This window comes from Amborella trichopoda, chromosome 11 (assembly GCF_054954075.1).
Source record: "Amborella trichopoda isolate Santa Cruz 75 chromosome 11, AtrichopodaSantaCruz75HAP2 v2.0, whole genome shotgun sequence".
In the NCBI taxonomy this organism is placed as follows: domain Eukaryota; kingdom Viridiplantae; phylum Streptophyta; class Magnoliopsida; order Amborellales; family Amborellaceae; genus Amborella; species Amborella trichopoda.
In genome coordinates, this window is record NC_142346.1 from 42,406,938 (window position 1) to 42,421,904 (window position 14,967).

The 14,967-nt window shown below is 37.9% G+C and overlaps 1 protein-coding gene across 1 annotated transcript; it reads left to right on the forward strand.

Annotated features, from left to right (window-relative positions):
* Positions 1 to 8,724: 8,724 nt before the first annotated feature.
* On the forward strand, positions 8,725 to 14,677 carry LOC18425474 (uncharacterized). The gene is given in 3 exon segments (XM_006830021.4): positions 8,725 to 9,013; positions 9,016 to 9,534; positions 14,184 to 14,677. Coding segments are annotated over 3 exon segments (1,059 nt in total). The 5' UTR covers positions 8,725 to 8,967.
* The last annotated feature ends 290 nt before the right edge of the window (positions 14,678 to 14,967 follow it).

Below are 14,967 nucleotides of genomic sequence, written 5' to 3' on the forward strand. Positions count from 1 at the left end.
TGCACCATTTGTATCCTTTAATAAGGAAAACCCTCCTAGGATTAGTATAAAATGAACTACTTACAGGGAGTGGGACAAGCATCCTTAACGCCATGGGGCTTCCTCTTCACTACCTCTCTCTCCCTTCTCCTACTTTCTCTCTCTACTCTTCCCTTCATTCTACTCTTACTTTCTCTCTCTACCCTCCCCTTCATTTCCTTCCAAACCTCAGACCTTGTTTCTCTCTCCTCTCCGATCCTCCTCTTCGTCATCGATCCCTCAATTTTACTCCCCTTCTGCAGCTTTCTCCTTGTCTCTCTCTCCTCTCTCAGATGGCCTTTCCTCTGCCTTTCTCTCTCCTCTCTCCTCACCCTGCTGCTGCTACTTCTGTTGTTCATCCATGTTCAAGAACGCCAGCCCGGTCCCGACTCTTTGTTTGGGAAGCCATACAACCGGAACTTTACCCAATTGTTTCAGCTTCAATATCCTTTGATCAAATGCCTGTTCTTGACCATGTGAGTCCACTCCCCTTCTTTCTCTCTTCATTGTAATTCTTACATGTAAATGGAAGTGTTTTAAACACGGAAACGTATACAGTAACACTATTTATTTTTTACACAAGACAATCGTTAATTGACTCTTTTCGAAGGGTGCAGTTTGCATATGGATGCATCCATAGGTGTAGAGGTAAAGTGCACCTTCAAATTTTATCATGATATATAATTTTGATGTAAAATGTTTTTAGGATTATCTCAAAATCTATTTTTATATCTAATTATAAAATTTTAAATTTTAAAAATGGTTAAAATCAAGTAGATCTATAAACATACGAAAATCTTGCAAGTGGACGGTGTAGATAATATGTTGTAAAATGCACTATTTTTTAGACTTAAAATCTTTTTATTTTTCATAGTCATGCATCTTGATGTAGAGATGATCAATCAAAGGGTTTTTCAACATTAAAACTACCTTTTCTAATGGATTTTTTAGGGGCTTTTCAACATTAAAACTACCTTTTCTAATGGATTTTTTAGGGGCATCTGTATTTCTACATGATAAGGTAGCATCCTTATATAAACTTTTTCCCTTTTTAAAATAGGGAAGTTGAGGATGTGTCATTGGTGGAATAAAACCTAACACAAAATTTCTCAAATGTTGATATAATTTCATTTATTGAATTTCACATCTAATGTGATTATGACTTTTTTGTATGAAAAGTAAATGGTCTCATCATAGACAATCCTAAGTAGGTAGTTTTGAATTTGAGCTTAGTCGGAAATAGAAAAATTTTGTACGAACCATATTCCCCTTTTTGAATGAAATGGTCCATATTTTTGTAAATTTTATGCGATTACCCCCACCCAGCTGCTACATCCCCCTCTCTTTTTTATTTTCTTTTCCTAGAATTGTGGGAAACTCCATTATTTTACCATTTTTCTTTTACTCTAGATTTGTCTAATATGAGAAATACCGAATGGCCTCATCTGTCAAGCTATCTGGTGTTGCAATGTCGGACAACCCCAAATTTCCAATGTAAGGTGTTCGATGTTACCAATAATATCATACAATGGAATCTATGGCATTTTTTAAGTCTTAAGCTCTCTTGTATTTGCAATACTGGACAAGTTCTCCCTTTTATATATATATATATATATATATATATATATATATATATATATATATATACCTCATAACACAAAAAAAAAAAAAACTACCTATAACTATGGAATCAGATGGGAAGACGGTGGTGGATATGGGACCTTCAAACAACCGATGGAAGTAGAGAGAGAAAGGCCGGGCTAGAGAGAGAATGAGTGAGAGAGGAAAAATGACAAAGAGAAAGGACGGGCGTAATTTTGAATCCCTGAATCGAACATAGCTGATATTGCAAATACCATGCTGCTTAAAACTTAATAAATAAATAACTATAGACAGTTCAATATTGACAACATCAAACCCCTTAGGAGCTTAGTCTTTTGGGGTTGTCTCATAGTATAAACACTGAACAACAGATAATGTTATTCGATGTTCTGATATTAGACACGCTTTAAAGAAAAGAAAAATTGAAAAGTTATAGAATTTCCCTCTGCCCGGTATTGAAAATGTTGGATAGGGGTAATTTTGAATTAAAAAAAAAAAAGGCTCATTAGGTGGGGGTGGTCTCCGTGTAGTTTTCACAAAAATTAGAGCGTTTTGTAATAAAGGCGGCAAAATAGGATCAATACAATTTTTTTCCTTGGAACGGTCGTTGGGTGTTTAGCTAAACCATGCGGCCTTGGGCCGATTGACAAGCTAGTCAATTCTCTCATGGGATCTTCTGGGCATGAAGAAGTTGCTTTAGAGGGAATGTGGCTCATTCCATTCACCATAAAGTAGTTTCCCTCAAATGAGAGTGATGAACTCTCATCAGAGGTAGGGGTGATTGGATAGATGAGGGAGATTGAAACCACATCATTAGCATTGGTCAAAGAAGAATCTGGTTCATCCGATCTCTGTGATTCTACGATGAATCCGGGTAAACGAATAGAGGGGACGAACAATGACAAAGCCTCTTCCTTGTTCATGAGGTTTATCTTGGCAATGAGGCTCTTAGCCCTTTGAAGCAGTTCAACGACAATGAATTTTTCTTTAATTTCAGTATGGGGAGCCAAGATGTCAATGAAGACTGTAGGTGAGGGTGGTGGGTAATTTTCTTGCAACATGGTAGTGAAACTAGTCTCCACTTGGTTCAGAACTTGCACCATCCAAAGGATACATTGCTTACGCGAGCATATAGTGGCCTCTTTAGAGGGGGTCACATCGATCTTTTCTGCATGCTCCACAACTTCCTCGGGCTAATGAGATTCCCCGAGCTCAAATTGAGCTATCTTAAGCTCCGACGTCATGACATGCTCGAACCCAGTTGCCTCGGGAAAGCTAATGCTTTGGATGCCCCGACTTAAAATGGGCTCGAGTAAGGATTCTTCGAGGGTCTGAGTTGCAACAAGTTCGAGCAGAGCAAGTTCTGACTTAGGGGCTTGAATGGGTAGTGGCTCAACTTGTTTCGGCTTTATGGGGTTGTTGGTGTCAAACCAGCTCTTCGCCCTGTTTGTAAGCTCTTCTTTGCCCCAAGCGACCTCATTGACCTGTATCATGTGGCGGGCTTCTTTGATCTTACTGGCACCAAAGGTACCAAGAGAGAAGAAGAGGTTCTCCCCTCGAGAGGAAGAACCTTTACTGCTCTCCTCTTTATTGCTATTAAGTCGGGCTTTCAGCATCTTGGTCTCCCAACCCCATATCCGGGCTTCACCATTATTTCCCTTCTTGATGGCTTAGTAGAACTGCCCTCGAGCGAATGCAAGCAGTTCTTCTAGACTCCTTTCACGTCTGCCCTCAAAGCTAGGGGCAATGTCAGACTTGTTTGTGTGTGCTGAGTCCGAAGACGTGTTTGGGGCAGCCTAGGGGCTAACCGTTAGTGAGGATAAAGTTCCGGCCTCTAGGATGCAGACCTTAGTGATTGGAGTGGCCATAAGGCCTCCATTTTTTGCATGCAAGTATATGTTCGCATTTGACCTACGCCTGGGTCATTGATCGTGTGCCCTATGGGGGATGGAATTTGAGCTGCCCCGAGCTGAGTGAGTAGTATGTAATGCAATTGAAATGACTTGAGTGTCACTCTTGATAGTGGGTCTGGGTCCCAATAGAGCCAGAGTATGTGAGAGACTCGGGGTGGCTTTTTGCTTCCCCGAGATGACGAGCCAATCGCTAGGCCATTAGTTGTAGTGTGTGTGAAAGTGTGTCGAGTGACCTGGTGGTCCTTCGACTGAGGTGGGCCAGCAATCGGACCATCGATTTGGGATGTGTGATATGCGATGTCGAGACGGGTGGCACGCATGTGGAAAGAAGAGTTGGGGGTGACCTTCTTGGTACCCACAGAAACAATGGCCTTAGAAGAGCTTATTGCGAGAGTCGCCTTAGGGCCACTCTTAGGCTTGAGACTGGTGAAGGATCCACCAGTATCTGTGTGAGCATGAGAAGTGGTGGTTTTAGAACCACCCATGCATGTGGTGTCAACGGACTGCCCATTGATGCGGGTAGAGGGGGACTAAGGGATTTGAGAGCCCCTTCTTGCTTTAGGTTGGGCCGAAGCCCAAGTGCGAGCAGTTTGGTCGCTTTGCAAAAGAAGGGAGGGAGATGTAGGTTGTGAAACCTTACCCCCGAGGGACGAGTTCATGGGTGTGGGGATCAAGAAGTCGCAAACCCTATAGTAGGAAGATTATTTAACCCCAAAGCCATTTTTTTTTCAAGTTGGTCGGACCTGATTTCTCGTCGTCCCGGGTCAACCAGAATGTGAGTGACTCAATCGGAGGAATCCTCTCTCAAACAACCGCGAGGTGCACACAAACGAGCGTGTGTGCACGTGTGCTCGTGGTATGGATAGGAACAACAAAAAAAGAGATTTTAATCGACAAATAAGGGCTCGAGCACCTACCTTGCCATGTTGGGTTCGGGGGATGCATCCGGACGATTTGCCCTCTTAGATCATCTCGAAAGCCCTCTGGCTGTCCTTATAACGCGGTTTGAATTTGGCTCCCATGCCTTTCTGCACAGCACTTGGATCCAACAACTAAAAATGGCCTTCAGGGTATATTTATTTATGGGGTCTCCTCCTATTGGTAATGTATGGTGGATTGAGGTCTAGACAAAAGGTTAGAGGGGCTGTGAAAGTTGGAGTGTGTTAGAATAATGTAGATTCGGATGGGTGAAGTGTGAGTGGAAGTGTGTGAGTAGAAGTGTGTGAGTGAGAGTCTATGATGTGAGTGTGCGAGTGGGTGAAGTGAGTGTGTGAGTGAGAACGTGAATGAGAGTGTGAGTGACAGTGTATGATGTGAGTATGAGTGTAAGTGTGTGAGTATGAGTGTAAGTGTGTGAGTATGAGTGTAAGTATATGAGTGTGACTCACATGTAAGAGAGGGGGAAAGTGTGTAATAAAGTGTGAGTAAGACTCACGTGTAAGAGAGGGGGATGTAGACACAAGCGGGAGAGAGAAAGATTTGAGAGGGAGGGGTACGTACAATAGAAGGAGAGAGAAGATTTGAGAGAGAGAAAAAGAGAGGAAGGTGGCGTGAGAGAGAAGAGAGAGAAAGGTGACATGAAAGGAGATACATAAGCCAAAAAGAAGCGAGAAAGGATTTGAGAGTGAAAAGAAGAGAAAAAGGTGGCCTGAGGGATAAGAGAGAGAAATTGAGAGAGAAAAGAGGAGAAGGAGGTGGCGTGAAGGATAAGAGAGGGAAAGGTAGCGTGGAAGGGAGAAAGATTTCAACGTGCAATAAAGGGAGAGAGAAGATTTAGGAGAGAAAAGAGAGGTGGCATGAGGGGGAACAGAGAAAAAGGTTGCGTGAGGGAGATAAAGATTCGGGCATGCAATAAAAGGGGGAGAGATGATTTGAGAGTTAAAAGAAGAGAGAAACATGACGTGTTGGAAAGGAGAGAGAAAGAGGGAATTTAGGAGAGAGAAGATTTGAGAAAGAAGAGAGGAGCGAGAAAGAGGGGATTTGGAGAGAGAAAGAGGGGATTTGGAGAGAGAAAGAGGGATTGAACAAAGAGAGAGAAAATAATGGCATGGGAGAAAGAGAGATAATGATTGTGTGGGAAAGAGATATAATAATTGCGTGAGGAGAGGAAGAGTGGAAGTTAAGAGAGAGATGATGGTTGCGTGTGAAGGAGAGAGTAGGTGGTTGCATGTAAAAGAGAAAAGAAGGACATAAGCACGGTTGGAGAGAAAAGTGGGAGATGAGAGCGGGTAGAGAGAACATAGGGAGATGAGTGTGGGTGGAGACAAAGGAGAGAGATGAGCGCGGGTAGAGAGAAAAGTAGACAACGAACGTGGGTGGAGAGAGGAAAGGATGTGTTTGAGAGAAAATAAGGAAAAGAGATAAAGGGATAAGAGAGAGAATGGACAAGCAGAGAGAGAAAGATGTAAAACGGGGGTGTGCACTTGTGACAACAATGAAGAGGAGAGAGAGGGTGGTGACGTATATGCCCCTAATTGTGTGCCAACTGATAAGGGATAAGAAAGAAGGAGAAAATAAAGAAGAGAAGGGCACCGCTCTGGGTTTGCCAGCGGGTAGGGGATGATAGAGAGGGAGAAAAATAAGAGAGAGAAGGGAGAGAGGAGGTACAAGAGCAATTACCCAAGGTGGTAAAATTTTCTCTCTCATATCTCTTGAAGTCGGGAGCGATGCATGAGGCTCAAAGAGGGGGTAGGTGGCATGCTCAAAACTAAGCTAAATTGTGAAAAATTATAATTTAATAGAATTAAAGTAAAATTCCGTTTTTGGACAAATTACCAAAATAACCCTTAGTTCTTTAAGCAAATGACAAAATCATCCCTCCATGAGGGGCCTCTTGCCATTGCTAGACTTTGGGAGCTCTTTTGCGTGCCTGTGACAGTGATTTGGATAGTCCATCCTCGTATAATTGATGCTTGATCCGTTCTAAACATTTTGACATCCTTTGATCATCTTGAAACAAATTTTTCATGAAAGAGCAAAAATCAGGCCAAGTCCATAAGCTTCAACTACCGATCTGGTGCGATCAGCGATGTTTCAAGTCCTCATTTTGATTTCAAATTAAAGGGGACATTGTCACAATCGTTTTGCACTAAGTTTTGTCCAAATTGGTTTCCGTTTGAGCATATCCCCAAATTGGGAAGTCGTCAGAATTAGGATTCTTGCGATCGGGAAACTATTGTCATCTTTAACCTTGGACTTCATATTATTTGGCCTTTATCTGAATGCAAAATCTATACCAGACTTGTAGCCCTTCGCGATGTGGTCATAACAGATCTGATTTCGTGTGTATCCGACTTATGGATCTCGAGTTATGGTTTCATGAAATATGGGACATCTTCTTAGTAAAATTCTAATTTTTATGGTTTCGTGCTCTTCTCTCCATAAAATCTCTCGTCTCGAACTACACCGCGATGCGTGCCATATGTCAAAATGACCTGGTCGTCGAGACCTAGCTTGCATCAAAATTTGAACTTGTTCCCATTCCAACCAGGCGACCTGTGGGCGTTTGAAGATCATCTTGAGATGTGAAATGCAACCTTTATGATTGGGAACTGGTTCAGTGAGGCTACACTGTAATAGTGTAAAACCTACCCGTTTTTGGTAATTCGGGCTTAGAATATTCCTAAAAGGTCCGATTGAGCCCAAATTTTGTCCATGGGGGTTTTTCGACGTTCCATATCTAATGGCGGTAGTCTGGTACCATTTTGAAATTCAAAAAATGAGGCTGTAGTTATAAGGTCCCCTTTTAGCATGATAAGAGCTAGTTTTGAGAATTGAGTTTCGTTCTGATCATATCAAAACATATTGGAATGTGACGAAACTTTTGTGAGTGTCCTTAGGGTATCCCAAAATACCATTATCATTCCTTTTTAAGCCGTTTTAGTACTTTTTCAGAGGTTGCCCAGTTTTAAGCTTATTTTGTAGTGTTCCCATGGTCTGGCAGTGTCTTGAGTACCGACAGGACTAGGTCATCACGGGCTCTCTCCTTATTTGCACGGGCGATGAAAGTACGTAAAAAATGACATACAACAACGAGTTTTTCAAAAAATATCAATTTTTTTATTAATTGTTTAGAACTCCGAGTTTTTCAAAAGATCTTCAAAAAGCCGTGTTTTTTTTGTGGAGCCCATATAAATTTGTATTTTATCTTTTTTCAAAAGAACTTCTTCCCTATAACTTTATTTTTTAATTAACTTAATATTATTAAGTTTTAGTTTAAAGATAAGAACATTAACAATAGGAGTAAATTAAGAATCTTGATTTAACAAAAAATTACATAAAAAATTTCACCAATGAGTTCCTTTAAAAATATGGTGTACAAAAAAAAAAGCAATATATTCCTAAAAAAAACTAAAGCGATCATATATCTTAAAATAATATGCACAATTAGAAGAAGAGTAGCCTAATGAAAAATCTATTTTTTTTTTTAAACCAATAACGTCCTTATAAAGAGCAAAAGAGAGACTCAATGTGATACTAAATATTTAGATAGCTAGGAATTTAGTGCGAGCTTCAAATTTTCTTAAGTAGTTTTTCATTTTTATTTTTTTTAGGCATAAAAAAATTTGATTAATTTCATTTTTTTTTTTGTATTTTATTGGTGTATATAACATAACATTTTGGATGGGCCACTATTTTATATATTTGGGTCTTTTTGTATTCTTTTAATTAGCTACAATCCTATATAGAGGGTATTTTTTATTTTTATTTTTTGAAAAATATTCCTATACCTTTGGTTATAGTTTTAGTTATTTGCTAATTAGTTCTTATATTTGATGTTGTTGTTTCATTTTGTGCTCCTAATAAATATGCGATATGTTTTGTGGTGTGCAACAATGTTTATTGAAAATTTCAACAAAAAAATGTTAAGTATTGCTCTAATGACCCTAGTACGGCTATAAAATTATCGTTTAATAGCTTTAGTATATCTATACAACAGTTGCAAATCATAATCTTATTTTTTATTATTATCACAAACAGAATATTTTTCACTATTTTTTTTTAAACCAAATCTGAAATATTCACATTTCTGTAGCTTACCTTATGTTTTGGCGTTATTGTATTCTTTATTCTAGACTTTTTAAAGTATAAATCAATTTATTACAGATATTTTGGTCTATTATTCCCAGAAAAACACGATATATTGGTCTGTTATTCCCGAAAAACAAAGCTGGTTGGGCTTGGGGCTCGTAGGTGACCGGACAGACCCACTCGTCCGAGTTTGCAATTGTTCACTGTAGTGCAAAGCACCGTAGAATCCCGCTTCTTTTAATAATTGAAAATGGCCTCCACGGAGCACTAAACACTAGTTGTTTGACGCCATTAACACTTGCCTATGTAACAAGTAACAACCCACTTCCTTTTCTCTCTTAATATCCATGGTATCAGTTAATTTTGAGGGTATTATTTTCCATCCAACGCTTTTTCAAGGAGAATGGAGCTTCAAGGAGAAAACGGTGACAGAATCCCCTTAGAGAATGGTAAAAGGACAGAATTAGGCGAGGCAATGGCTCCCCCTTCAACGATTTAACGGTTTCGAGGCAACATGTCTCCATGGAGCTTGAAGAGGACCGGAAAAATGGAGAAACTAGGGTTTCTTTCCAAGTATTGGGCAAGAATGCAATCTGTGTTATCAGTTCTGGTAATGGGTCTAATGGTTCAAACCCTAGAATTTACACGAGATATGAGAAGGGGCACCTTAGAGTTGCGGCCAAGTTGTCAGTATCTCTTAAAAACCCATTTTTTTATAGTTTGAAGAGAATTGCAGTGCTTGAAACACAAAAAAAAGAAAAAGACGAAGAAGAAGTAGAGAGAGGGGTTAAGGAAGCAGTATCTAGAAGAGAGAAGAGGACTTCGAAGAGGAAGAAAACGGCTCGTGAACATGGAACTGATAGGGGTGTTCTTGGTGATATTTCTGAAGATGGGTTTGTTGGTGAAAATGCAAAACTTGAAGATTTGGGGCTGGATTCATTTGATGTTTCATGCATTGATCCTGTCAAAGGTTAGGTGTCTTCTTAATTTACTGTTACTGTTACTTTCTTAAGAAAAAAGTATATATATTCTGTTATTGTCATTTGTTGCGAGTTTAGACTCTAACTGTGTTATTACTGAAAGCCCATGGAACTAGGCCCCTTTGGGAAGCACGAAGGTACAAGTTCAGCTTTGCCCTTACCTTGAGTTTTATTTACGAAGCTTCCTGCTAAAGAATGGAAATCTGATTTTTGCGCTAATATCTTCTATTTTTTCTCTCTAATTTTAATTTATCCACTTTTATCTACAAGAAACTGTGAAAATTATCCTCCTTGGTCACAACTATTTCTGTTTCTTATTTCTTTAATTTTATTTCTGTACTTTATTAACATAAAATAATGCAATTTGTTCTTTTTGTGCTTCTAAAGGGTTCAATTTTATCATCAAATGTAATTGAATAGGTTACAAATTTATGTGCATGACTGTAATACAATGGTTTTTAAATGAGATTCAGATATTCCAACTTTACCTAGGCGGAAGGTTAATGGGAGCTAAGCACATGATAAATTTGGATATTAGCGTGGGAATTTTTTGTGGTGTGTGTGCTTTACATGATGCACTCGGAAAATATTTGAATTATCATTTACAGAAACTAAGAACCATTTCTTTGACAAATTTCTCTTTAATTCATTTCACTTGGACTATAGCATTAATATTTTCTGGCAGTCAAATCGATATTTTTCTCTTCAAGGTTGTATACTTGTCCTATTATGTATTTATCAACAGTGATCTATTTATGTTTCTTTTGTTGGTGTGAATTTCAGCAGTATTTAATGCAGAAATCTTTTAACATTCAAATCGTCTTAAGTTAACCTTTCTCCAAAAAAAAAAAAACATATTAGTCGCGGTCTGCAAAACTTTTCTAAAAATACTCCTGCATGACTTTAGTCTTGTTTTCTATCACGGTCTAAATATTTTCAAGTCCTCATATAGTTAATGGTTCGCGTAGACTTAATACAACACCTGTTAGGAGGTGCGAGTTGGTTCAAGTGGAAGGCTCAAAAGGGCAAGGGGTAGCCCAAAGGACATGTTTGGAAGTAGTGAGAAAATATATGAGGACTTATGACCTCATTGAGGGTATGGTCCTTGATGGAGCAAAATGGCGAACCAGGATTCATATAGCCGACTCCAAATAGTTGGGAAAGATCAATGACCTTATACTCCAAAATTTAGGGATCGAGATCACAATATGTTGGGAAGCTCGATCCCAACTTCTAGGGGTTGAATGGATAAGTTTTACAGGTTGAGCTCCATTTGGTAAAAAATCAGAGTCCTTGGGTGCATTTAACTAGGATTCCTAAGGTCCATAGGGCAATCCATATAATATTGAACATAATTAATGAATTTTGTAAAAATTCAAAATTTTATTAAAACTACAAGAAATCCTATAACTTCGGATGTGGTTTATATTTTAATTAAGCAATAAAAAATTATAAAGAAATTGAAAGTTAATAAAGTTTTTTTAAAAATGTAATCTTTCTATGGTAATTTAACTTTGTGTTCGTTGAGTGCAGTTTATGACATAAAGTAACATTATACTTTTAACTTTGTGTTCGTTGATTGCAGTTTATGACATAAAGTAACATTATACTTTTAACTTTGTGTTCGTTGAGTGCAGTTTATGACATAAAGTAACATTACACTTACCCGAATTGCCTATGAGGATAGCAATTCCGTTTCGAAATCTCCAAATGGCGTTTCCTCCGGTGAAAGTCGATTCTAAAAGAAAGGAATCACGTTTTCATTTTTTGCAGAATGCGATTCCACCTAGTTTTGGAATCTCGATTCCTGGATTGCCGGAATCAAGATTCCATATCGAGGACTTTATGATTCTTAGCTACACAAGAGTGCGATTCTGCTTGTGAGAAATGTTGATTCCAAATTTTTGGAATTGCGAATCCATGTTGTCTGGAATGAAGTTTCTATATCGCAGACATCGTGATTCCTTGCTACACAACAATGCGATTCTTGAACTAAATAATAGGAACTTCAAGTGTTCAACTAAATAATATAACATGAAAGTAATGTGAGAATAGGAACTTCAATTCTTGAACTAAATAATATAACATGAAAGTAATGCGAGACTAGGAACTTCAAGTGTTCAACTAAATAATATAACATGAAAGTAATGTGAGAATAGGAACTTCAAGTGTTCAACTAAATAATATATAACATAACATGAAAGTAATGTGAGCATAGGGAGCGCATAAACCTTTCGATGTGTGCTCAATCATGAGTGAGCACAACATGTATGAGAGCGTGAGAGAATTTGAAGTTGTTGCACACGACAATAAAATCAAAATTTAAAATATGAGTAATATGTTAAATTTTTTATTTTCTTATTTATTAATTTCCATCCTTCATTCCATGTTACTTTTTAAGAACTGTCACCAAGAATAAATGATACTAAAAAAATATGTTACTTCAAATTTAATAATGTTCGGTAAATGGTGTGGGTACGAAACTACTAATATAATAATGTTTAATATATGATTGACACCGTCATTTCTTCAAGTTGAATAAGAGGATAAAAATGCTTTTCCTTAAGTAGAATAAGAAGATAATAAAGATACAAGCGAAGTGCCCTGTGTGGTGTTTTAGGTTAAATTAATCATTAAATATAAGAGAAATTGACTAAAAATTGATTAACTCAATTTTCAAAAGTCAAAAGACCCAAAACTACATTTAACAAAGAAGAATTACTATGTCATGTACTTATTTTATAATTCAAGGAAAAGATATAAAGGGAGCTTGCCCTTGTTCTCACTCCTTGTATGCTGTAGACTAGCTCCAGACCTTGTAGGCATAATAGGGTTATCGGGAGATCGAGTCCATTGTATGGGATTGTCTACAAAGATATCATAAAGTTTGACATTAGGTCTTGGAGTTTTGGACTGGGTATATGCAGACCAAAATTCGATCTTGTAGTAATGGGTAAGTTTATATATTTTTTGAATACTTCTCTCATATACCGGAGGGAATTGGTATATAAGGAGAGAATCTCGATTCCAATATGGGGAGAATTATGATTCTGGAATGGTGAGAATGTTGATTCCAAATTGATGAGGACAACGATTGTAGAATTTTAGGAATCACGATTCCTTATTTTTAGGAATTACGATTCCATATTTTTAAGAATCACGATTCCAACAACCACCAAAACAAGCGGGGTCTTGTGTGATTTTATATAGGTATGAAACGCGATTCCAACATCAAGGGACATCGATTCTTGCAAATAGGAAACACGATTCCTAATTTTTTGAATCACGATTCCAAAATAGTGAGAATTGTTTTTTTCAAATCTGAATCGTATGGACATCGATTCCTAAATTTCGAAACTTCTGATACACGCAATTCGCGATTCCGATTTGGAATCACAAACGTTCCCAACTACTATAAGTAACATCATAACAATCATGGATCCTTTTTTGTTGAAGAAAAACTATTAAGATGAGTATTAAAGTTGAAGCCCAAGCCTCAAACTCATGATTTGTTATAGACGCCAATAGTGATAACATAGTGTACCACCACCGAAAATTACGTGCATGAACAGAACATGCAATTAATATATTATATAGCACTTAGAGGCTTAAAAATATTAAATAATTATGCAAAATAGCCGTTGCCTAGCATTAAGTTGGAGGTCAAGGTTGGAACTCGTGACCTGTTAAAGAGGCCGAAGGGGACTTAGTTTAGTTTACCTACAAATTCTCGATGTGATGTTGAGGATTCTGCATCCCATGTGACGTGGGATGTTAATCCCTAATAGGAAGGATCAAGATCCCAAAGTTTATAAATCAAGAATGAGCAAGTTCGCTCTGCAGTGCAGGATTGATATTTTGTAGTGGGATTGACCCTATGATTTGGAGATTCAAGTAAATATGGTATAACTTCTATGTTACATATTATGTTAGTGATAGTAATTCAAATAACTTTACATGACTCCAGTTTTTTAAGAAAATTTCACCTAAGTGTTATTGGTTTTGAAATTCACTTAAAAGAGGAACGAAATTTCCATAATTTTTTTAAGAAAATGACCTTATGTTGGAGGAAGGAGGTTTTACATAGGGCCTTATGCTAAGCCACACAATAACAAGGAGAAGCTTTATTTCTCATTACCTATCATCAAATACAAACATTGAGATATGTATGTATGTATGTATCTATCAGGATTTATGGGCTATCTGGCCTATGTTTCAGTATAGGCTGGACAACCCATGTTCACCAACAGGTGTGGGGGAATGTTTGTCATTTTCTATTTGTGTATGGTTTTTGAATTTTTATTGTGCGCCTAGTTTTGTGCATATCTTCTCAAATTTCAGCTCAAAAGGATTTATAGTAAAAAATTAAAAATGAAAAGGTGCTTAGATTGAATCTAAGTTCTTTAGCCTATACAATTCAATAGGCAGCTGGCTTACGAAATAACACACACACGTGTGTATGTATGTTTGTATGTATATACTTATGATATCTATGTGTGTATCTAAATACATAGATATACATACACATACACGTACACACATTTACATATGCATGTGCATGCACGTGTATGTGCCCGTGTGCACTCACACGATCATGTTGTGCATGCTTTTTATGCATGATCATGTTTCCGACTTGTAGAATTCGGCTTTTTGGTGGTGGGTCATGAGTTCGACAACTATGGAAAACAGAGGATCCTCCACATGAAGGACTGGGACCGGTTTATTGAGGAACCTAGGGAAAATAGTGATGGCGAAGCTGATGACAAGAGGATAGGCCAGAAAGGGGGAGGAAAGAGAAAAGGCAGAAAGACCAATGACGATGAGGACTGGACTGGTGAAAGTGAAAATGAAAAGGAATTAATTGCAAAACTTAGAAGATCGAAATGACCTTCATATTCAAAGACCAGAGCAAAAGATCAAGGAGAACAAATTGAAGAGATTTTGGATAGTAACAAGCCAAAGTGCCAAAAATATTTGGATGTTCAGGAAGAAGATGACGATAGTCTTGGCAGGTTCATTGTTAATGACAATAAAGAGGAAGAAGGAGAGGGAGAAGATAATGAAGAAGAAGAGGAGGAGGAGGAGGAGGAAGAAGAAGAAGATGATGAGGAGGAGGAGGAAGAAGAGGAATAGGAAACAAAAGCAACACACCTTTTAAATAAGTGGAACAATTACTTTATTGCTTAGTATCTCTGTGAGTTGAGGCACTTTAAAGAAAGGGATATCTCCTCTGATCTCAGGTATGTTTTTCAAGTTGGATTGGCAATCCTTTACAAAAAGAATCTAATGGTATTTTTATGATATTTGTGCTGTCAAAAATGACCGTTTTTTTGCCTTGCCTCAAAAAAAGGAGGGGGACAAAAAACGAGAAGGTAACCTGCTCTCTTCTTGTATTATCCTCTGGTTGTTTTGCTAAGACAGTT